This window comes from Danio aesculapii, chromosome 15 (assembly GCF_903798145.1).
Source record: "Danio aesculapii chromosome 15, fDanAes4.1, whole genome shotgun sequence".
Taxonomy (NCBI): domain Eukaryota; kingdom Metazoa; phylum Chordata; class Actinopteri; order Cypriniformes; family Danionidae; genus Danio; species Danio aesculapii.
In genome coordinates this window covers 31,664,196-31,690,787 of record NC_079449.1, presented here as the reverse complement: position 1 = coordinate 31,690,787, position 26,592 = coordinate 31,664,196, and the positions used below count along the sequence as shown (strand labels likewise).

General features: G+C 34.3%; 1 protein-coding gene across 2 annotated transcripts in view; it reads right to left on the bottom strand.

The window, feature by feature from the left end:
* Positions 1–26,592, bottom strand: part of caln1 (calneuron 1) — a 111,031-nt gene that overhangs the window by 40,645 nt on the left and 43,794 nt on the right. For both annotated transcript variants that reach the window (XM_056474395.1, XM_056474394.1), the window contains exon 4: positions 24,957–25,069. In XM_056474395.1, the coding sequence (XP_056330370.1) occupies positions 24,957–25,069 (113 nt within the window). The remainder of the gene's footprint in view (positions 1–24,956; positions 25,070–26,592) is intronic.

Sequence of the window (26,592 nt, the reverse complement as noted above, 5' to 3'; positions counted from 1 at the left end):
TCGTAATTTGTTTGCATTGTGAGAAAATGCAGCACCTTTTTAATGTGTATGGGTTGTAAGGATTTGCAAATAAAGATCAGAAATTGGAATAGAAATCGAATAAAGATCTTAATTAGCTGGTGTTTTTTGTAATTGCATGTGTTTTCTTAAATTGTAGCATGTTTAACTGTCTCAACCACCATAGATATGAATACATTTAATGTTTATAATAGTGCTGCCAAAGTGGACTAGAAAATTGCGGTATATTTGAAATCTATATACTTTACAAATGTATAAAGCGTGACAAAAGTAGCACTTCTAAAGCCAAAAAGCACAACAACCCAAAATGGACAGATTGTTTTTGTTGTTTGTTAATTTTTGGAAAGAAACTAAATTTATTCCGCAACAATGCAAAAAAGTTACATACTTTTAGAATGATACAAAAATGTTCTGTTAAATATTAAATAATGTTTTGTGAAGTAAATCACTCTATTCGAATCAATGTATTGTTAAATCCTATGTTTCTCCCAGAAATCTAAACAGACTATCTTTACTTGTTTACTTATTTAACAATTTCACTTAAACATATGTCAGAAATACAGAAGGTCTTCTACTAAAACATATATTCTATTGTCAGAGAACTGATCAAATTTATACTAGAACACAGATTTCTACTATGAAATTAATGTATACACATTGAAGTCAGAATTATTAGCCCCCCTGTTTATTTTTTTCCCCAATTTCTGTTTAATGGAGAGAAGAGTTTTTCAACACATTTCTGAACATAATAGTTTTAATAACTCATTTCTAATAACTGATTTATTTTATCTTTGCCATGATGACAGTAAATAATGTTTGACTAGCTATTTTTCAAGACACTTCTATACAGCTTAACGTGACATTTAAAGGCTTAAATGCTAGGTAATCAGGTTAACTAGGCAGGATAGGGTAATTAGGCAAGTTATTGTATAAGTATGGTTTGTTCTGTAGACTATTGGGGAAAAATGTTTAAAGGGGCTAATAATATTGACCTTAAAATAGTTAATAGTTATTCTAGCCGGAGAAAAACAAATAAGACTTTCTCCAGAAGAAAAATATTACCAGACATACTGTGAAAATTTCCTTGCTCTGTTAAACATCATTTGGGAAATATTTAAAAAAGAAAAAAAATCAAAGGGGGGCTAATAATTCTGACTTTAACTGTACACATTTTATTTTTTATTTTAAAATTTGTCATTTAATATTATATTTATGTAATGTTTATGTTATTATTATAAAATTTCAGCTTGTTTTAGGCAACCTTTGTGCCGATCTGCCATTAGCATTTTAAATACTGGGTTCTAAGTGTGTAAAGGGTTTTAAATTGAGTTTTTAAACGTGGTATATGTGATGACATTGAATGTATTAGTGTTGCCTGTTTTCTGTGATGTGTGTGATGTGAACCCTGATGTGATTGTGTGGTGAAGCCAAAGATAAATTTCTACTTGTGGACAATAGTAAAATAAAAGAAAAAATATATATATTTGCGTCTGTAGTTTTTAAAACAAATTAATACTTTATTTAATTTTATATAAATATTATGTTTAGCAAGGATGTGTTAAATTGATTAAAATGGACAAAGACGTTACAATAAATTCTATTAAATTCAGTTTGAATATATTATATTAAAATGTCTTTAAAATGTCTCATGGTTTTCAGCTTTCAGTTTGAAATATTTTAGCACATTAGAATGATTTCTGAAGGACTGTCATTTTGTTACAAAGAGATGCTGTTCTTTTGAACTTTAAATGAAAATAATAAGCAGCACAACTGTTTTCAACAATGATAATAATTAAAGAAATATTATAACAAACTATTATTTTTGTTTACTTAAAAAAATCATCCAATTCTATGTGTTATTTTCTATATCATTATTTTAATTTCTCAGTCAAAATTGTCACCATTTGTTTTTCTATTCCAATTTTGTAATGGTTTCTGAAGGCACCAAAGACTGGAGTAATGGTGTTAAAACTTCCCTTTGTAAATTATCTCAATTATATTCACACAGAAAACAACACACTTCCATTGCAATAATATTTACATTATTTTTGAGCAGAGTAGTTCCTTAAAAACTTCCTTCAAAAAATCTTGCTGAGCTCAAACTTTTAAGTGGTTGTATATGAAAACAAGTTCGCCTCTTGATAAACAGAACCGCAATATGGCCCCAAGGATAAAGAAGAAAAGCAGTGTATCAGCATTTTAATGTTGTTACTCTGTTTTGCTTTCCCATCATCTGAGCTAATGTTGTTCTTAAATCCTGTCACAGCAGGAATATGATGTTGAGCATCACGCAGGTAGAAAAGCTCCATCTGTGCAATGCCTTTGAGCCTTTGCCTTTGTTCGATGTGACATACCGGTGGAACAGACCTTTTAAGGGTTTGTTTAGTTCTCCAAAAGCAAATAGTACCAGAGGAAGTTATCTCTCAGCATTGCATAGAGTATAATGCAGATTTTTTTCTTTAAACACAGGCTTTCTGTATGCTACACTTGACTGTTATCAAAGTGAGCACTTGACAGCCAAGTATGGGTTGGAATAAGTGCTCGCATACACAGTAGAAACGTTCTCCATTTAATTCATTGTATGGTGAATATCCAAACAGATGATTTTTGTATTGATAAAAACCAGCTATACTGCATTAACGTCTCTGGTTTACCTTTTGAATGATACAAGCTTTTAAATCACAGGAAGGTCACTGCTGATATGTTTTCAAGCACTTATATCTCAAAGTCTGTGTGAATTCAACATTGACTGTGTTTATTTTGCTTGCATGCATTGTTATTCTTTAGGTGAACAATTAATCTGTGCAAGTTGAAAAAAGGTTTGTTTATGTAATACTCAATCAAAGTTTGACTATTTGGTTGAGTTTGGTGCGGCGGTTCTTCTATGTTGACGTCAGTTTGATAGTTTCAGACACATCATTCTAAATCTCGCCACTCTTGCTGTTATTTTGGTATGAGGGAATGATGCGCAAAAAGAAAGCCCAACCCCTGCTCAATATTTTGCTTTGAAAGGCCGTAAACATACCAAAATAATCTAGTCTGGAGTTCGAGTCATGCAAAGAACGATTCCAGAAAGAAGGTAACACAAAAAACTAAAAAATAAAAATAAAAAATAAACAAGTAAATAACCGGGTGAAAATGTGGTGCAAATCTGAAAACGTGGTAAAAATTAGGGCTTTTTTTTCTGGATTGCTTTGAAAATTGTTGGTTAGGTCTAGGGAAGTGGGCAAATCAATCAATACAATTGGTTGGGTTTAGGGAAGGGGGGAGTGTGGGTCAGTCAGTCAGTCACTCAGTCAAACTGTCAGTCGACAGTGGCCTCTGGTGGGTTTATGTGAGAACAGCAGGCACGAATGGCACTCGCTAGAGAAATTTGAGATCTAAAAAACGTACACAGCGGCCTCTTGTGAATTTGCGAAAACAAAACCTGTAAAAAATGTAGCTCCTGGGACATATTTGATTTTCTCCAGAAATATATATAGAGGTACAGTTTCAGAATGAGCCTGGGTTGGAGAAAACTGAACAAGCTGTAAAGCACAATTCACTCGATTTTTCCCTGCTGCAAAACATGTAAGCAGCAACATAATATAATATTTGAGAAAATGTCACCACAAGCACATATGTTTCATGAGTCTGAATTATAACCGTGCTTAATTTATAAATTTTTTCCCCTGTGTGTGTTGCTTTGAATGATGTCAGTACTCTAAATAGTGACATTATAATGGAAAGGAATCAGGAGCTAAACTTCAGATTTGGTCTTGTAAACTAACTCTCAATCTGACTATTAGGCAGATTGTTCATTTTCATGTCACTGAGTAAATAATCAGTCAATAATAAAGAAGTGGCTCAGCTGACAATCTGCCTTTTACAGAAACACATTCATATTTTACTTATTTTACCAGTTCTACATAATAAAGTCTTAAGGAATTGTCTTGCAGGATTTTACTGTGGCGGTGGTGACATAAGGAGTGAGTTTCAAACATCCAAAAGAGTTATCCAATCACCACCAAAACAGTTCAGTGGCTTTTGTGCATTATTCATTCCCTTTGATTGGTTAAAGGAACAAAATAAACAGAGTTACCCAGAAATCATGAAAAATTAATGTGTTCACTTGTGAAAATCAATCAGAGGGCCTCAGAATTCTCTGGGGTTATAATGAAACAGAAGCTCTTTGGGTGTTTTGATATTTTTGTAGTGACCTTTCTTGAATACATTTACAAGAGAAGTTTGTGTATAAGCAAACATACAAATATCCTGGCAAATTATCATGTTTATATGCTGCCAGCTCCAGCTTGAGAACTTCTAGATGAGACTTCGGTGGCAAAATGCACTGATCTGACCTCTAAAATATGACACTGATTTACTGATTTTAATTATCTTTCCTATTTTAAAATTGCATATTAATTTTGATTAAAGGTTTAGCAAATGTGTTTATTATCAAATTATTTAGATACATTTATTTCATTAAAAAAAAATTTCTTTACTAAATTAATTTACATTAAATGAAACTAAGGAATGTTGAAATTAGCAGAAATTGTGTTTATTTCAAAAGTTGAATTTGTTACAGTAATTTCTTTATTGTAATTAAAAAAATATATGTCAATCAAAATACATATTGTTATATGTATTTTTACATTTCATTTTCAATTATTTTAATGTATTAGTTATTTATTTCAGTTATGAAAGTTGATGAACTATGAAGGTATGGTTTTACTGTAGTTGTAGTGAACTATATAGCTGGAAGTAATAATAAGAAATATTATTATTATCAACATTCTTCACCAAACTTAAACCCTGCTAAAATGACTTTCAACTGAAGGAAAACCATTAATTGTCCTTCGGCTTAGTCTCTATTTCAAAGGTAGCCACAGCAGAATGTACCGCCAATTATTTCAGCATATATTTTACACAGCAGATGCCCTTCCAGCCGCAACCCAGTACTAGGAAACACCCATACATTCTCACATTCACACACACACTCATACACCACCGCGAATTTGGTTTATTCAATCCACCTATAGCACATGACTTTGGGCTGTGGGGGAAACCGGAGCACTCTAAGGAAACCTACGCGAACGCGAGGAGAATATGCAAACTCCAGATTACAATATATTCAAAACTCTGCGGCTAGAATACTCTCTCACACCAAACGTTCTGCTCATATAACCCCAATCTTGTATGACCTCCATTGGCTCCCAGTTGCATACCGCATTAAATTCAAAATTCTCCTCCTTGCATTTAGATCCTTAAATGGCCTAGCTCCCTCTTATATTTTCAACATGCTTGTCCCCTTCTTGCTCTTTGCGTTCCTCTGACTCTGGTCTTCTTGCTGTCCCTCGGTACCGCCTCTCTTTAATGGGGGGCAGGTCATTTAGGGTTATTGCACCCAAACTCTGGAACTCTCTTCCACGCTCACACCGTTCTGTTAATAATATCTCAGAATTCAAATCTCTACTTAAAATTCACTTTTTTCTGAATGCTTTACCCTGATCGGACAAACTGACCACTTCCTTTGATCCACCTGCACTCTGCTTATTTGTCTCTTAGGTCTTGTTTTGTATTTCCCGTTTGTTAAATTTGACTTCCTGTAAGTTTGTGTACCTAATGTTATCTCTACTTTTGTCTGCTTGTACTATCTCTTTTTCTTGAACTCTGGAAAGGCACTATATAAATAAAATGTATTATTAGTAGTAGTAGTACATATAAAATAGGAAAAGGGCTCTGAGAAATTACAGTACATTAAAGGTTCAGTACTGCAGGTGATTTGCCAAAATGCTAACCAGTTAGCATAATATGTTTGAAACACTGTCCCTCCCAAACGCGAGCACCATAAAGGTGACAGCAGACAACCCACTAGATCATGTCAGTCGCCAGTTAGAAAACTTTACAGTACATTATAATACTACAATTACCAATGAAAAACTGCATGATATCTAGCATGTTTTCAGTTGTGTAGCAAGCAAAACCTGTCATAATGTGCAAAATTTTGTGCATGCAAGGATCTGCTCTCACTCTCTCACAAGCTGTCCTAAATCCACTACTGTATGCTTAGTGTTTGGCTGGCGGCGTGCAGGAATTCCACTTATTACAAAGCCATACTTACATGCTATTTCAGACTGAATATTCAGAGTAGCGGTAAACAATATAGAGAGCGCGTCACAGGCTGTCATTGTTCGAAAATGAACCAATGTGAATATAAAACCACCTTCAGCTCAGTAAAGCAGGCTAGGCAGAATAGTGCTATTTACTGATGTTTAGCTGTTAAACTAAATAAAATCTACATTATCGATGCTGTAAAAGGTCTCTTATGAAATGGAAAATAGTCACATCAATCGTTCGCCGGGAGATTTCAGTGGCTGAACAACACTTCTGTGCATATAGGCCATTCGTAAAACAACACAATCTACATCATCTTTGCGTGACTAAAAGAATTTTAAAACCTTACATTACCTATCTAACAGAAATACTTCGGCCATGCTGTCATTCTTCCTGCAGCGTGCAAAACTAACTCCGATATTGATTCAGGATTTTAAAAAGTTTAGATTCAGCATGATTCAGTTTGTGTTTACCGCTGTGATTTATGAATGCGCAGCAAACATGCATGCTCTAACGGCAGATCTGCATGAACGGCTGCAGACGTACAAATCTAAATTTGCTGACAGACAGTTTGGGCTAATTATCAGAATTATGGGAAATGTCTGCCTAACAAAATTTAACTGGATGAACTTTTTTAGTCTTATGCGTTACCCAGAATATAAAAATACATATAAATACATTTAGATCATTTACGTTAATCATCACTATTGAAATGTGAAGAGATTTTCAACCAGCACAATATACAGTAAATGTTTCTGAAGCACCTTTAACCCACACCTAAAAAATAAAACAGTAGACAGGCTGAATAAAACGGCAATATCAATCTCAGCCTGTAGGTGGCGCTTAAAGAAGATTAGAAATGACAGTGTTTCCTTAGCCACTGCTGTAAATGAAGCAGCTGTGCTAGTGTTTACAGAAATATTCCATGGTCTGTTAAAATTTCTCAATAATATATTTAAAGAGCTAGCTAACATGTGTTACTATGAGCTATAATGCCCGTGTCCGATTTAGCGTGTCACAACTTACAGAAATTTGATCAAATATTGGGCTGCAAAGAGCATTGCTAGTTTAAACTTGTCTATAATTAGGCAAATGACCACCGAACAAGCAGGGTAATCAATGGCTTGCTGTGTGTTAAAGGATTTTAAATACACTTTGATTCAGGCACCCCATGTATAAAACATTATAATATGTTTACTAGCCTTAGATTCAGGTTTTTATGTAAATGAACAATTTTTCTGGTACTTTTTTATGACTTAATGAAACACATAAAACTCCAAGAAGTCATCCAAACATGAGCCATAATGAAAATTGCTCAAACAAAAGTCTTATCCATGCAGTCTTTTATAAAATATGCTGAAAACATCACATAATCAGAGTCCAGTTTGTTAATTAATTTAAAGTTAATGCAGAACATGTTGTTTTTCCAGGAATCTTCAGTGTCCTCTTTTAATGCTTGTGTTTACACAGTTCATAAAATCATTTCAGTCCAGTTTTTATGTCAAGAACAGTAATCGGCATAATGGTAATAATAAAAAAAAACCTCTGGTCTGGTTGCCGATAACACATTTGGAGCAAAAAACATCCAATTTCAGTCTGATCGATCGGTGCATCTCTACTGACACCCAACATTTCATTATTTTGTAATAGAAAAATCACTGGTGATAATGACTGTCAGTAATGAACACAGTGGCATTACAGTGAAGCTGCGAGCACATTGGGTCAGTCAGAGTGTGAGAAAGGTAAGTGTGTCCTATAAGTGAAGAGTGCAGTTATAAACGGTGAGCAGGACTGTAATCACCCGCCGCCTGCTGCGTCTCCTTTCTCATTTATTCCACTGATTCTCATAATTCATTCCACCTACACCAGTCTCTACATCTACAGCTCCTCCACACAAATCATCTTACATATTCATTTCATTTCTGCCCATTCTTTTGAAGATTCTAAAGGAAAAACATGTTTAGTAATAGCTTGCTATTCTGCATGTTTACACATTTTGCATTATATTTACATGACAAAATATATTATGTTTTCTCCATGTATTAAGTTCAACAAAGCTAAATGTTTTTTTTCTGTGTAGTGTTCATGATTGATTGATTGATTTCTTTCTTTCTTTCTTAATATTTTACAATTTAATATATATATATATATATATATATATATATATATATATATATATCAGAAAACAGTGAAAGGTTTGAGAAACAACTTGAGAAATTAATAAATTATTACTGCCAGTTGCAGAAAATAATGAACAAATGAACATTAATCAATCAATCAATTTATTTATTTTATTTATTATTATTATTATTGTTATTATTATTATTTATTTGTACTTATTACAACTGGCAAAAATGAAATAACTTTAGGAAATTAATATTAATTTAAAAAACTCAGCATCTATAAAGTCATTAGTAAAAAAACATTTATAATATATATTTAATTTACTTCTAAAGGAAAGCAGATTACATACAGTGAGGGAAATAAGTATTGAACACGTCACCATTTTTCTCAGAAAACATATTTCTAAAGAAAAAACAAAGAAATCAGTATATGCAAAGGCCTCAAATCTAATTAGTTTACAAAGGAAGTTATGTGCAATAAAATCAAATGACGCAGGGAAAAAGTATTGAACACATAAAGAATGGGAGGTGTAAAAAGGCAGTGAAAGCAAAGACAGCAGCTAAAATCTCTCAGTAGTTCTTCAGCGATCCTCAGCCCTTAGTCATTGTAAATTTATATTAGCTGCTTCAGTCCAACATCGACATTATCAGGATGATGAAGATGAAACCTAGGTGGACATTTCAGCAAGACAATGATCCAAAACACAGAAAAGGAAACTCTCAAATGCTCAATTCATGTGACTTCATTCTCCATATGAGAGGCGTCTTTAAGCTGCCATCATTAAAAAAATCTTTTATATATTAAATCTGTTTCAGTAGTTCAGTACTTTCTCCTTGTGTCATTTCATTGTTATTACACATTACTCAAAATCGAGTTCAATTCCATGTCAACAGGTCTGTTAGAAATATTAATCCCAGGAAAAAACAAACTTTTTTTGCCCCACTGTTATGTAAATATAAACAAAAACAGAAAAAAATTAAATAAAAGTATTTCAAACTACTTTTAAAAACTCAATAATGGGAAAAAATGACTGCATGTCTACAGATGAAGACTGATATTTTTCTGAAGAGGTGGAAAAGTATTATGACATATTTAGAAGTTGCTTAACCCATTGTCACCGTAATTTGATGTAACTACAATGCAACACAATGTAACTTGATGTACAAGTGTATCCCTTGTAAAGTAATTATGATGGCAATACCTTTTATTTATTTATTTATTCTTTATTTTTTATTTTATTTTATTTTTTATTAATATTTATTATTATTTTATGTTTTATTATAATTTCATTATTGTTTTTTTTATTTTTTATTTTATGTATCACCTCATGTGTAAGGGGTTAAATTGTTGGGGAAGGGGATGTTCTGTAAAAAATATATACATTGAAAAAATCTTAAATAAAAAGTAAAAAAAAAAAAACTCAATAATATCTTAATACTAAAATAACACTCATAAATACATTCATAAAATAACATGCACAATGTCTCATAATGTGAACGTAAATATCAACATTGACTGAATAATATTTCAGCATGCAGTGCGGAATGACACTTTAGCACTGCCATTTTAGCTCTTGCAGCTTTTTCATTCACATCAGTGATTCACAATTGACTTTAAAAGCGAAGCAAACAAGCGTGTCTAAAGGCCAAACAACCAACTGATTCTGTCTGGTCTGCTTTCAAGGCAGTGTTGTCATTAAAAATCTAACACACAAACATTGAGTTAGATACAACTACTTAATATTTAATAAGAATCAACACATCTGAATCAAAAGCATACTCTGCTTCAGACGACAGAAAACGGCTTTATCATAAGCGGTTTCTTTTATGTGAAACCCTTTTCCATTTCATTAACAAATCATGTCATCTGCTAAATCAAAAAGCCTGCGGTTAAAGCTATAGATCATTTATTTTAATATTTCAGAGCAGATTAGAGGCCAGAAACCTTCTCATACATAAACAATAAGATCATTTAAATGTTCTTATTATTACAGCAATAAACCGAGCATAAGTCAGCAGGGTTTTAGGCTCCAAAAAATTGGTTGCACTACTAGGAAACATTCAAAGTCCTTGGGGCAAATTTAACTTTCATCCTCTCTGAGGAATAAAGCTTTTTATCAGTTTTCTATATTGTGCATGAAATCCTCATGGCAGCTCAAGAACCAATAAAGTAAAAAAAAAATTATTGAATTTTAAATATTAAAATTCAAATTCAAATAAAAATAATAAAATTTAAATTTAAAATTCAAATTCAAATTTAAATAACAAAATAAAAATAATAAAAATAAAAATAATAAAAATAAAAATAATAAAAATAAAAATAAAAATTTAATATTCAAATTAAAATAATAAAATAAAAATTAAATATAAAAAAATAATAAAATTAAAAGAATACAATTTAAAATTAAATAATAACATAAAATGTAAATAATAAAAATTTAAATAATAAAAGGAAAAATAACAAATAAAAATAAAAACAAAAATAAAAATAATAAAATATAAAATTAATTTCATTAATAAAATTTAAAAAATTAAAATAAATAATACTAAAAATAAAAATACAAAAATTACAAATAAAAATTATAATAATAAATAAATAAAAAATTTTAATAATAATAATAAAATAAATAATGATGTGTGACTTAATCACTTGAAAATTGTAATTAACTGAATGGCTTTTTCAGATTTTTCTAAAGAAATTACACTGATAAACACAAATTAAATATTAAAGTTAAACAAATAAAATGCATGAATAAATAAACATGAAATTTCTTATTAATAATAAAAATAGGTATGTCACTTAAAATCTAATTTAAAGCCATAGATATATACTCTTCCTCAATTGGTTTTAAACCCGTAGGAGTTTCTTTCTTCTGTTGAACACAAAAGAAGATATTTTGAAGGATGCTGAAAACCCTTGACTTTCATAGTAGGAAAAACAAATACTAGTAAGTCAATGATTACCGGTTTCCAGATTCCAAGATATCCTCTCTTGTGTTCAACTGAAAAATAAAAGATGATGGAATGATGATTAAGGATGAGTAAATGATGACAGAATGATCATTTCTGGGTGAACTTTAACAAACCTGGTGGTAATTAAAAGCCAGACATGGGCATAAATCGGTTTGGTGTGTGCCAGTTTTTAGCTGAGCCATGAGGGAGTATCAGATTCATGTGCTCAGATCTGTGAGGAATAAAGGGTTTGGGTTCAGTCTCTCGTCTCGATGGATGTCTCTGTCTTCTGAAGCTTCACGCTGTGTCACACAGCAGAGTCTGCATTCATGCTCACACAGCAAAGGCTTCTTACGCCGAGTGGAACAGAGGACATGAAAACAGAGGACTTCTGGCTTTAGCTAACTCTTAAAGAGACAGTACATACACAAATACAAACATAAATGTGGTGACTTGTTGATACCTTAGTAGAATTGGTGTTGGAAATAGAGCACTCTGATTGGCTGTTCAGCTTACAAATCAGTCAAGAAGAAAAACCAAAGTGACGAAACTAAGCAAACTAAGCAAGTCAGAAGGAAAACAAAATAGAGGGCAGCCATAATAAATAAGAAAATATACCTGAAAACATAGTTGTTGCTAGAAGGGATACAGAAGTTAGAGATAATTATTTATATTATTTATTAAATTACCCATTAATTGTATTATATCAACACCTACCCCAACCCTCACAGTAATGTAAAAATATTCATCATTGTTGTACAGTGTCACAAAAATAATAAGGCTATAAATCCCATCTAGACTTTACCTAAAAACATGACATGTTTTGGTTAATTGTTGCAACGACAACAAAAACCTGAACTCACAAAGAACATTTTAGGGTCATTCCTACTATACGGTGCCATTTGAGTCCCTAAGGGTGCTTTCACACCTGTATTATTTAGTTTGGTTGAATCGCACTAGAGTTCATTTTCCCTCTTGGTGCGGTTCGTTTGGGCAGGTGTGAATGTAACAATCGCACTCGAATGCGCACCCAAAGCAAACCAAAAAAGCGTAATGAGACCTACTTGAATTAATGGTCTCGGTATGCTTTCAAACGCACCCTGGAGCAGTTCGTTTGTGGTGAGAACATGATCAGAACTAAAACAGACCCAACTGCAAAAAGTACTGCGCCTTTTGGACTAATCCAGCTGCCGTAGTCCTATGCGCTGTCCCATTTTACGGGGTTTGGAGGAAAAATCTTGTGGACAGTGCTTTACCAACAGTTTTAGAGAGAGAGAGGGGGGGGGGGGGGGGGGGCATTACCTGATGGATGGTTGGTAATAATTCCGGAAGATGACCATGTCGAAGTTTAACTAAATTAATTCACGCCTCCTCCTAACGCCTTTGCCTTTTGCAATGCATTAATGCATTAATCAATACATTACCTGATGGATGGTTGGTAATATTTCCGGAAGATGACCATGTCGAAGTTTAACTAAATTAGTTCACGCCTCCTTCTAACGCCTTTGCTTTAGGAGTGAAGTGATGTATATGAATTATATTGTATATTATGACCAGGGATACAATCAGCCAGTGTAGCGACATTTTGTGTCTGCCGGTTTGTTTACTTTTACTTGTTTACTTGTAGTTTACTTGGAGTTCCATTGGCATTTTCCTGCATGTTAATTCTGACCAATCGAAAAGCAGTTAAGAAAATAAAATCTGGCCAATGAGTGATGTGGATTTTGTCACATGATTGCATTTTGGTTCTTTTCAACTGGTTCAGATCAAAGCGATCAGTGTGGTGTGATAAGGACCCACAACGGCAGAGAAATGCTACAATGTATCATTAGTTGCCCTTGGTCCGGATCAAATAAACCGAACCACAAACATTGTATGGTACAGGATATTTAAAAATGCAATAAAAAAATTCCTTTAAGCTTGTCTGATAGGATTATCTCATTCCCACCATAGAACACAATTATAAGCACCCTAAATTAAATAATTACTCCAATTTCAGTGCAAGCAGCTGAATTGCCATGTCCCAAGTCATGTATGCTCATGTTCAGTTACAAAAAACTTAAATAAAAAAAATGTAATAAATACTATAATTTTCATTGATCTTGCATTGTCATATACAGGTATATAATACATCTCACCTAATCCTATATTTGTTAAATAGCACCTATTATAGGTTTTTAAAAATGATCTTCCATGCAATGGGTAACACAACACTAAGTCAATGAAAACATCCAGCTGAGGTTTAACTCTGAAAGTGCGCTGTGTTTAAAACTAGTGAATCTTTAACAAAATAGTCAACTCAGAATCAAATAAATGAATCGAGTTGGGTTTGAATCTTTTGCTTAAACGCATCGATGTCGATATGACACATCACCAAATATGTATTTCCAGTTCCAGTAAAATGTGAACGCGCTTTCACTCCACACACTAGCAGAGGCGTGGGGGATTACGGGATTGATCATGACGCGAAGATGACAATCACTGACAGATGGAGATTCGACTGAGGGGACTATTTTTCTGAATATTGATACAATAACATACGCTGCAACGTCGGATTTGCCGGCTGATTGCTATTGAAGGAGCAGCAGAGACTATGGGACTTTGTCAGACTTTGATAGGGACTTTGTCAGTAACTGTTACAGTTCATATGGACCAGTTTCTTCTTCCTCCGCATCATAACATGTAAGTGTAATTAAAATCGTTGCCTCGTTTTGTGTAGTTTGCAAAATATGTGTTTAATTATGTGTTATAAGATGTAATCACCCCACGCGGCTTGTAAACAGGTATCTATTATAGATCAGTGCTTGTACTGTATCTCTCAAGTTAAATCTGTATGGAGCTGTTAACATATTGCGTCCAAAACTATGTTAAAAACGTGACGCGTGCTTCTTCCTTAACCATTTTAAATGCGTTTCTGAACTGGTGATCCTCTGCCGTTTGTTGCTATGGCCACCATCAGCTGTTCCTCACACACGCAGCGCAGTCAATTTTCAAAATAGTTGAACTTTTGCCACTGTGTGGATTAATACTGAATGTGTGTCGTTATTACTTGGGGTTAGGTTTAAGGATAGAGCAGTATGCTGGTATTTAACTGCATTGCTTTATTGCATTCCTGCATTGGGCTCTCACATACTTTCTGCTACTTAATACTGTAGCAGTGGTGGGTGTTTCTCTATGTCTCGTGCTGAACGCAGTCGACCAATCACAACAGACTGGGTCATTGGTACAATCAGCGCAGATTAGCTTCGCGCTTCAGGAGGAGTTTGAGAACAAATGAATCGCTGAATGAATCATATGGGAGTCGCTGTGATAACTAGGTAAAAATAAATGCATTTTATAAGACAATGAAAGTGTTTTTTTTTTTACCTTACACACATATCAGCATGTTGTTGAACAAAATACGACCTTTTTAATGAAAGATATAGGCTCTTTAATAATTAAAATATATTATTAAAATCTTTAAATGAATGTGTGCCTCTGAAATGAATGTCCCCTCTTACTTTAAATGTAATCCCCATGAAAACGCCCTCTGATTGATCCTCTAGTCACATGATTCTCAGGAATTCTCACAATTATGGAGAAATTATATATAAGAAGCAGAGTTAGTCTCACTCTTACAGACACTATTTATTTTAAACACCTTTTAAAAGGTAGGAGAATGTTCTGTAACAGGGGGGACATTTGGCCTGTGTCACATGTGAAGATTCTGTAAAAAATGCTAAACTGTAATATCCTGAGCTGGATCAGTATATGTTTTCTGAAGTACTCCTTCAACTGAAATGGTAAAATCTTGGAAAATTTTACATTTTTGGGGGGACAGTTTCTACTCTGAAAGGGCACCGAATAGTAGAAATAACCCTTTATTTATAATTTATCTAACACATCATAGTAAAAAGAAAATTTAACTGGAAAGAAAACAGAATAGAGAGTGTATGTGTGAAGGTAAAGCAATGTTTTTTGGTAAAATAGACAGAGTTATTATTATTATTATTATTATTATTATTATTATTATTATTATTATTAATATTATTATTATTATTATTGTTATTATTAATATTATTATTATTAATATTATTATTATTTTTATTATCTCATGATTTCTGAAGATGTAGGCTATAGCACACACATCATATAAACTACTTTCATCATAGTTTTCGAAGCTTTTTTTGTCATAATTAAGCTTGCCAGTATACTGTACGTCACCATGCACTTTACTTGTACGTAAAAAACTTGGACATGAGTAAGACAATGATGACAACATTTCCATTTTTGGATGAACTATTGAAATCCTGTCAGATGCAAAGTGCAACATTTGAATAGAGATTTGGGACATTTGGAGGAAGTGCAGACTGTGGGTGCTGTACTACAAAGCTGCTTGACACGTTTACTCTCCAAAATGTTTTTATCGCTCTCCAAATCCCAGTATTAATACTCTTTTGTTTACTTATAGTAAGTTGCCTTTTAGATGCTTGTGGCAGTAGCCTGCAAATGACCATTAACTGAGGAAATGTAGTGCATCATATTATTTTTCAGATTTACCACGGTAAATAGAGAGATTCTGTTAAGGGAAAAGTTTACAAACATCTAGATTATTTATAATAGAATATACCTAAAACCCAGATGATCACAGAACAGTAAGCATATCTGCAAATGATACAGGAAAACATGCAGACTTAATAATTTTACATTTTGTCAGTTTAGCAGCTAATTCAGTGGCGAGTTCAATCATATGAAAATGAACGATTTAAAAAAGGAGGCATGGCACCCAATGCCACTCCTAAACGCAACCATCATTGAGGATGAGAATATCATACTAAACTGTATGAAGGAGATTGTACGCTTTCATATAAATTAGCCACTAAATTAAAAACTTTCGAACTGCCATGAGATCGCGTTGGATCGTCTCATCTGTTTGTACACAAAAGCAAACTTTGTGAACTGCATCAATGTAGTAATTTTACATTACAGTTCTGCCATTTATATTGTACATTTAATAAAGATGGTTCTCAAAGGGTTATATACACGTAGCAACAGTTCTACTTAGAACCATATCATCCTGGAGAACCCTTTCATGCTGAAAAGTATTTTATAGTTCTTATGGATATATGGATGTTTCCCAGTGATGGGTTGCAGCTGGAAGGGCATCCGCTGTATAAAACATGTGCTGGACAATTTGGTGGTGCAGTCCGCAGTGGCGACCCCAAATTAATAAAGGAACTAAGCCAAAAAGAAAATGAATGAATGAATTTCTCAGATTTCATCACATTGTTATTTGCTCCTTTTTGGCTGGAAAATGTATTTTAGCACCTGAAATGATGTTTTTATGTAAGTAACAAATATATAGAATTTATGATCCATATCATTATTTATTTCTTTATTATCACTTGGGTTTACACATAAACAGTCCCAAAATATAAAATATATGCCATGATAGTAAATGCATTACATACGATCCCCTTATGCTACTTTTTAAATCAGTTTTCCGTTTTTGCTACTACCTTCATAAACATACTTGTTTATAGCTAAACAAATGGAGATGACACACTGTAAATTCCACTCAATTTTAAAAATTAATGTTAATAATACTAATATTAATGAAAGAAAGACTCTTAATACAAATAAATACATTCTCCTGCGTTTATGGACTCTTATGAAAAGGGTTCTATTTAGCAGCACCAACCCTAATTTAGTACTGTTTCTTAGAACCAATAATCTGAGTAATGTATACAAAGACATGACAGCAACTCCCATACATTTAGGCATGTAGATGGGGTGAAGAAGTTAAAACCAAGCATCAAATATGGAATAAAGATGACTTATTTAATCTCTGACACTTTTCTAGACACTTGCACCAGTTTGTACATTTGTACCAGACACTTTCTTATAATATAAAAGCACTGTGCACTTTTGAGTGTGCTTCAGATAGGTGAGTGGCCTTGACAAACCACCTGTAGAAACACTCTTGCACAATATTGTTCTGTCTAATGAACAATATAAAAAACACAACATTTTGTTACACTGTTTGTCCACACATGTAGTGAAATGACAATAAAGCTCAACATGACTTGATTTAGGTGACTTTAAACATGGTATACAGTAGATGTTGACACCAGACAGACAGGCTTGATTATTTCATAAATTGCTGATCTACTGGCACTTTCTAGCAAACCCATCCCTATAGGTTACAGAAAATGGCTTAATATCCAGTGAACAGTGTTCTGCAGATAAAAATGTCTACCAGAGCTCAGAGGAGAATTAGACTAGTTCAACTAAAACGCAACCAAATATTAAATAACCAGTTGTTGCAACCAAGGTCTGCTAGAGTTAATCACTGAATATTTAAAACATCAAACCTTGTGTCACCAGCAACACTCCTGTCAGATAACAACAGGAACAATTCACATAAGCACAACAAAACTAGACAATAAAAGATTGGACAAGAATTGCTGACCACGTACATTGTTTCACGACCACAATTACTCATTTATAATGGCTACTTCCAGCAGAATATCACATCATAAACCTCAAATCATCTCTAACCCTCACAGGATAAAATGACACAAAAATCTATATTTTGTACTCTATTTGTGGAAACAACATCAGAAAGTATAAATTACATACGTTAACCTCCATAAAACACACAGGAGCTCCCATAGGACAGATATTATCTTAAGCTGCAATAACAGTCACACTGGTAAGTAAAGTATGACCCAGCTTTGACTGTGAAGCCACTCTGAGTGCATGAGAAAGCAGAAGTGATGCAGCGCTGATGGAATAAACCTGACGCAGCAACACGGCACAAAATAAATACTTTAGAGCCGAGTCCTCCGTGAAGTCTGGGGAATGATTCATAAAACATAATTAAAGCACTGACAGCAGCTGAAAGCTCCAAGATAGCCTCACTGTTGTCACATTTCTGAGGAACAACACAGCAAGGGAACAGCTTGGGATTCTCAGAATGGTATATTTAGAGCATTTCTGCAGCCCTCAATCGGTGGGTCATGACCCCAAAATAAACCTCGATAACCACAAAGTCAATAACAAAAGATAAAAAACAAAGGTAAAAGCAAAAAACGTGCAGCTAATCACATTGTTGTGAAAAGCTAAGATGGAAAAATAAACAAGGGGTTGAAGAAGATATATATAAAGACAGCATCTTAATGTGCTTCCGTACTGAACCTTCCCATTTCAGAGAGTTCTCAGCAGTTTGAATTAAATTTAGGAATGTCAGTTTGTTTTTATATGCAAAGTTAAGCCCGTACGTTTAAATGATCTCAGAAATTAATGTAGCATAACATTCACATAATTAAACCTCTTTTTCATTTTAATGACTGCAAGTAGTTGACTGTTAGTCATAGTTCAAGTAGTTCAATCTTTCTGCCTTATTTGTAAAAGAGTAAATCCAAAACTGTGAAACAACAATTATGATTTAACATTTTATACTGCGTTATTATGCTTTTTATTATACATTTTAGGGTGAACTTTAATTGTGGCCAGCCTAAGCCACATCTGTGCAATAATCAGCATCTTGATATGCCACATCTGTGGGGTGGATAGATTATCTCAGCAAAGGAAAAGTGTACAATCACACAAATTTAGACAAACATGTGAATAATATTTGAGAGAAATAGGCCTTTTGTGTACATAGAAAAAGTTTTAGGTCTTTGAGTTGAAATCATGACAAACGGCAGCAAAAAAAAAGTGTTACACTGCAAAAAAATGCTTTTCTTGTTTTTGTCTTGTTTCTAGTCCAAATATCTAAAAATTCTTAAATCAAGAAGAATTTTTTAGACAAGCGAAACATTTTGTCTTGTTTTAAGAAAAAATATGCCAAAATTAAGTGTGTTTTCCTATAAAGTAAGAAAAATAATCTTTTGTCAAAAGGAAAAACAGGATTATTTTGCTGACCTTTTTGGCAGATTATTTAGCTTGTTTTAAGAATAAACGTACTTAATATAGGCATAATATTTCGAAAAACAAGACATTATGTTTTGTTAGACTAGAAAATGCTTCTTGATATAAGAAGTTTTAGATATTTGGATTATAGAAACAAAAAAAATAAGTAAAAAAGCATTTTTTGCAGTGTAGTTATATTTTGTTGAGTTTATATGTTAATTATGCCAAACATTGATGTGTAGTGTAAATTTAGTAGATTTCTATAACTAAATTATTCAACCCAGGCTCATTCTGAGAACGTAGTCCCGGGGACGTTTCTGGAGACCGCGAAATACGTAGCCGGGGGTACGTACGGCTGCATTTCATTTTTTTAAGTGAACGCTGCGGGGCGGTGTGACGCCGTTCCCTTCGGCGCTCGCCGGCCGGGCAGCCGGCCACTCGCCTCCGTGTGGAGGGCTTTCCCGCTGCAACCAGTTTGTCCGGTTAGCTCTTCGTGTACTCGAGGCGCAGAGAGGGGCTGACCACGACGACGACGACCGGGTTCGAGTCCGGGGAAGAGCGGTTCCAGGAATCAGGTAAGAAAACAAAAACAAAATCCAAAAAATGAAGCGAACAAGTTCGTCACAGGGTGAGAATGTGGTCAAAATCCGAAAACGTGGTAAAAACCGGACGAGGGCTTTTCTTTTTCTGGACGGCTTTTGTGAACCGTCGTTGGTTTGGTTTGGGGACGGAGGAGGGTGGGTCAGCAGATTGGCCGGTTGCACGGTCAATCATTCCGTCATGAAGACAGGCAGACGGGCGGAAGGTCGTTCGACAGCGGCCTCTAGCGGGTTTACGCGAGAACGGCGCGGGAAAAAGTGCGCACAGCGGCCCCTCGCGGACTCGCGAAAACAAAACTGCACAAATACGTACCTCCCGGGACGTATTTCGCGGTCTCCAGAAACGTCCCCGGGACTACGTTCTCGGAATGAGCCTGGGTTGAAATTATTATTATTAACAAGTTTCATATGTATTACTCATAGTACTATGATCATTTTATTTAACTTGGTAGTTACATGGAAATAATATTGTGGCTAAAGAACTTACACATAAAAGTGGATTAACCATTACAGGCACATAAGGAATGATTTTGGTCATCAGTACTGTTAGTGTAGGGCAAATGCTTCACAAACCATACTGTAGGTAAATAAAATAAAATAAAATAAAATAAAGGGCGACACGGTGGCTCAGTGGTTTGCACTGTCACCTCAGAGCAAGAAGTTTGCTGGTTAGAAATACACTTATCGAGGCTTAAATTCATATTTCAAAATTGATGGATATACAGTGGGGGAAATAAGTATTGAATTTTTTTTTTTTGGAATAATATTTCAAAAGGAGCTGTTGACATAGGATTAAACCAGATTTTGGAATCTTATTTTACAAAAAAAAAACTAAACCAAAGATATTTGAAAAATTTGTTATGCTATTAGTTATGTAATTAGTAAGGAATGCAAATCTTACAGAAGGAGAAAGTACTGAACTACTGAAACATATTTAATACTTTATATAAAAGTCTTTTTTGGTGATGGCAGCTTAAAGACGCCTCTCATATGGAGAATGAAGTCTTAGGTGTGATTTTTTTCACAGTCTTCAACAGAGTGTAAAAGTCTTGATGGTTCTGTGGGTCTCGTCTATCAATTCTGAGATTTATTTTGTATTTTCTACTGGATTCAAGTCAGGTGATTGGCCTACACCTCCCTTTCTTCAGGTGTTCATTACTTCCAAGCGTCATTTTATTTTATTATGCATAACTTAATTTGTAAACTAGTTAGATTTGTTTTCTTTGCATATATGGATTTTAATTGGTTATTACCAACTTTCACGGAAAATTTCAAGTCAACAGCACCTTTAAAAAATATGTTTTCTGAGAAAAATGGTGAATGTTCAATACTTATTTGACCAGATGTATAGGAAGTGCAACATTTGTTTTTTAAAATATCTTTACTGACACTTTTGTTCATTTTATCGTATCATTGCTGAATAAATGCATTTAACCTTACTGACCTTAAACATTGGAACAGAGAAATCATTTTGTGTGTGTGTGCATACTTTACACACACACAGTGTCAGTCATAGCATGTCTAATGTAAAATGATCATTCTAAAGCACAGTCATTTGAGGAGCACTGCTGTGGGCAAATATCCCGTCCTCTAATGAAATCCACCAGGAATAGGGAGGTCACACAGGAAGTCGTTCTCCATCCGTTTCGGCTGGAAGTGTATATATAACAGGGAAACCGTCCTTCATAATAGGAAGGCTGATTTTTCCTCCTTTACACAGATGATGGATGGAGCCGTCGCAATGAATCTTTCCCCTCACCTCGGGAATGAGCCACTCATGGGATGAGATTAATATAGACAGATAACACCGCAAGATCAAACACTCCACGTCCAAAACCAACAAAAGGACACATATCATTTAAATCAGCAGTGAAGGCAATCGTCACACTGAGCGCATGCTAAGATTGGACTTGTATGATGTAAAATTCATTCATTTGTTTTTCTTCAGCTTAGTGCCTTTACTCATCAGGGGTCACCACATGGATAGAACCGCCAAGTTATCGAGCATATGCTTTACACAGTGGAAGCCCTTCCAGCTGCAACCCAGTACTGGGAAACATCCATACACACTCATACACTACAGCCAATTTGGTTTATTCAATTCACCTATAGAGCATGTTTTTGACTGTTGGCAAAACCAGAGCACCCGGAGGAAACCCACAAACTCCAACCATGCAAACTCCACATAGAAATGCCAACTGGCCCAGCCGGGACTTGAACCAGTGGCCTTTCTGCTCTGAGGCAACAGTGCTAACCACTGAGCCACCGTGCTGCCCACAACTGTTATGTTATTACATAAATTTATTGTTTCATGTTTTAATTTTACAGTTAATTGTTTTGTATTGTAATACAATTTCAAATGTAATTTATTCCTGTGATTCAAAGCTGAATTTTCAGAATCATTACCCAATCTTCAGTGTCACGTGATCCTTCAGACATTATTTATAATACGTTGATTTCTACGTTTTGTCTATATACTGTAAAACTCTAAAATGTTTCTTAAACTGATTTTTTTTTTATTACAAAACCACATTCAAAATTGTCAAAGATTTTAACTTAACTGAAAAAAGGTAAACACCCTACTAACAGGAAACGTTCTCAGAATATTCTGTAATGTTTCTTCATAGTTGTGTAAATGTTAGCCCATAAACATATTAAAATAAGATTCTTGGAACATTCTTGAAACATAGATTAAAAAAACATTCTTAGAACAGTATTCTTGGAACATATTTAGGACATTAGTTATTATTGATGAATATTTTCATATTGTTGATTAAAAAACGATCTTAGAACATTATTGTTAAGTAAGGGTCTGGGACAAGGTGAGGTGAGGTCGAATCCACATGCAAACTACAAATTACAAAGAATAGTCAGGCAGGCAACGGTCATATCAGGGGCAAACAGGAGCATACAGGAAATCCAAAAGCATAGTTAAAAGCAGGCCAATGGTCAGGTCAGGCAGCAAAACAACATAAATAGTAAAACAAAGCAAAGCAAAGTAGGGATGGCTGACATGAAACTGACGTTTCAACACAGTGTTGAGATCCCGAAGCGCAAGTGTTTTGAAACACTGCACCAAAGCATGATCCGAAACACCCAGGTCACGTGACAAGTAATTCGAAACACACAGGTTACGTTACTAAAGTTTTTTTTTCTTTTTTGAAACACCAGGTCATTATTAAAGTGATTCAAAGTATTCAGATCTTTTAATCAAAGTTGTTTTGCGCAAGTCCTGTCTCGATGATATGATTATATGCATTACTATGGACAAGTGTTAATATGTGCCTGTCAATCAAATCTGTGGGCAGGGAAACCACACTCCATCACGTGAGCCTCAAAATAGGAGGGATTTGGATCCTATTTTAATGTCAGGAAATTTAAAAAAAGCTACTTGTTGTTTTTATATTGGCCCAATATGACTGCAGACACACTATACACAGTTCTGTCCTAACAGCTGCCATAAGATGATATTCATCATAGCTGTACTTTAAATAACATTCTGAGAACAATAATAAAACATGAGAATAAAACTTTATGAAAACATTTTAAATAATAACATTATTACATGGTCAAAAAACTGGACATTTCACTAAGTCAAAGAGCTGAGAATCACCATCACTCTATCGAACGGTCCATTGCAACAGCAGCACCCAGCCATTCCGCCATTCTGGAGTGAAAGCGTTCAGCCGTCTATTGGATTTTATTGCTGTCGCCATGGCAAGCAGCTGCTTTGTTTTTATTTATTCATTTAAAAAGCGCGTCAAAGCTGAAATACAACCTGAAAGACAACACTTAATACAACACTTAAAATCATAGACTGGTGATTATCAGAACTTTTAATAGTTTATTTCACAGACTTAATGTTTAATATATTAACCATCCTTGTTTTCTTTAAATGAATTTAATTTAATAGTTTATGCACTGGCATAATATATATTAATACTGACATGTTAAATTAAATTAACATGACTTTCAAAATGGGATGTAGATAGCAGATTTACAGTACTTTTGTGGGAGTATTATACTATAATAGTACATAGTATTTTTTTCCAGTGTTTTCTGTTAAAAAAAAGACTAATTAAAGTTTTTATTTAAAAAGCTACTTTCTCCAAATTTATATATATATATATATATATATATATATATATATATATATATATATATATATATATATATATATATATATATATATATATATATATATATTTTTTTTTTTTTTTTTTTTTTTTTTAATTTAATGATTTAATAAAAATGTTATTTAATTATTTTATTCATGATTTTTATTGCTGTCATTAAAAATCATGGATGCCATACAAACTCCCAGATAATGTAGTTTTTGTTGTAAACAAAAAAGTAATAATTTTGTTAACCTTACTTTTATGTTAAATGTGAAACAGATATTTTAGATATCAGACGTATTAAACTTCTATTGCATTAAAATGTTTTAAAATGTTACTATTCAAAGGGGATGTACTCATTTTAACTCATATTTAACTCAATATTTTTATTCATTCTGTCTAATGTTACTTATCCGTGCTGTTTTCCTATTGGAATTTTCATTCCAAAATGGCCACCGCGTGACACTAGCAGCATCTAGTGGCCGTTTTTCAAATAGCAACAGAGCGCTGCCTCTTGGTGATTCTATGCTCTTTGACTGAGTGTTCAAGGAACGTTTTTAGAACCTAAAATTGTTAGCTGGGTAATAACAAACTGGTCCGCATATAGAAATGTTTGTTTTTATATTTTGTTTTGTGAAATGTAAACAAAAGACACCTTTCCTAGTTTACACATACACTTGCAATAACAGTTACTAAAAGTGAGGGTGGAGATAATGTTGAAAGCCGCCTCTGTAATGATTTGCTTGTCACACTCCTCCGACGGGGCCAGCCAAGGTCAACAGCTCCTGTCTCAGCCAAACAGGCCTGGCATGAGCTCTGCTTCATCTTCACTGATACCATCACACAGCGCTCCATCACAATCCTGAAACTTTCCCAAACCCGCCGCTCGGAAAGATCGCGCCATGCCCAACACTGCTATCACAAGCTCAGATCAGCTGAATAACACTCGCCTCATAAATGTCACTCATGTAACATTACCCACACACTGCAGCTCCACATACACCGTCATTTAGATGCTCTCATTCCTGTTATCCAGCCTGGCAGAATAACAAGCGCCACTCAAATGAAACATCTTATGTAATACTGCAATTTTAAGACCCTTTGAAGTGTGGTCCTGCACAACTGCCGGTAAATTATTCTCCACGGCTTCTTACCTGCCAGAATATACTGTCTATTGTGTTTCCGAGGAAGCCTTCCCGTGTTTCAGAGGACAGGAGCTTAGGTCCGAGTATCGTCATGAACTCATCGAAGTCCACCTGTCCATCACCTGCAAAACAAACTCAAGTCAGAATCTGGCTCACACATACAAAAAACTACATTTAGAACTAAAGACATCATTGTCAATCTAAAGAGTGAAAACACTGTAGGATAATGTGGCATGCTTGCTGGCACGACTGTAAAAAATGTCAAGGGTTGCTGTGTAGTTGCTAAGGTATTTTTGTTGCATGTTGCTACAAGTGGTTGCTAAGGTGCTCTAATTGTTTTTAAGCATGTTGCTATAGATATTTTGACTGTTTTTGCATGTTGCTATGTGGTTGCTAAGGTATTATGACTCTTTTTAGCATCTATGGGGTTACTAAGATGTTCTGACTATTTTTAGTATACACTAGCAATGCAGTTACCAGAATTTTATGGGTGGTGGTGCAGGTGGCTGCAGTAGGTTGGGTTCTTTATCTTTTTTAGCATGTTGCTATGTGTTTGCTATGGATGTCTGACAGATTTGAGCAACTATGTAGTTGCTAAGGAGTTCTGATTGTTTTTAGCATGTTGCTATGTGTTTCTAAGGTGTTGTGGCCATTTTAGCATGCTGCTATGCAGCTGATAAGGTGTTCTGTCTGTTTTTAGCAAGTTGCTATGTGGTTTCTAAGGTGTTGTGGCAGTATATTGTTGCTATGCAGCTGACAAGGTGTTCTGTCTGTTTTTAAAATGCTTCTATGCAGTTGCTAAAGTTTTCTGACTTTTAGCAGGAAGGTATGTGGTTGCTAAGATGGACTACTGTTTTTAGCAAGTTGCTATGTGGTTACTAAAATGTTCTGACTGTTTTTTAGCATGTTGCTATGCTGTTTCTAATGTGTTTTGACTGTATTTAATATGTTGCTATGTGGTTGCTAAGGTGTTCTGACAGTTTTAGCATGTTGCTTTGAAGTTGCTAAGGGGCTCTGACTGTTTTTAGCACAATGCCATATGGTTGCTAAGATGGTCTAATTGTTTTTAGCATGTGGCTATGCAGTTGCTACAGTGTTCTGGATGTTTTTAGCAAGTTGCTATGTGGTTGCTAAGGTGTTTTGAGTGTATTTAATATGATGCTATGTGGTTGCTGTGGAGGTCTGACAGTTTTTAACATGTTGCTATGCAGTTGCTATGGTGTTCTGACTGTTTTTAGCATGTCGCTATGCAGTTTCTAAGGTGTTTTGACTATTTAATATGATGTTATGTGGTTGCTACAGAGGTATGACTGCTTTTAGCATGATTCTATGTGGTTTCTAAGGTGTTCTGACAGTTTTAGCATGTTGCTATGAAGTTTCTAAGGTGTTTTGCATGTTTTAGCATGTTGCTATGGGGTTGCTAAGGTAGTCTGATTGTAGCATGTTGTTGTGCAGTTACTAAGATGGTCTAACTGTTTTAGCATGTTGCTATGCAGTTGCTAAGATTTTCTGACTGTTTTTAGTATGCTTGCAGTTAGAATGTTAAGGGGGCTTGTTGCTAAGGCGTTCTGACAGTTTTTAGCATGTTGCTATGCGGTTTCCAATGTGTTTAGACTATTTAATATGACTATTTGTGGGTGCTACG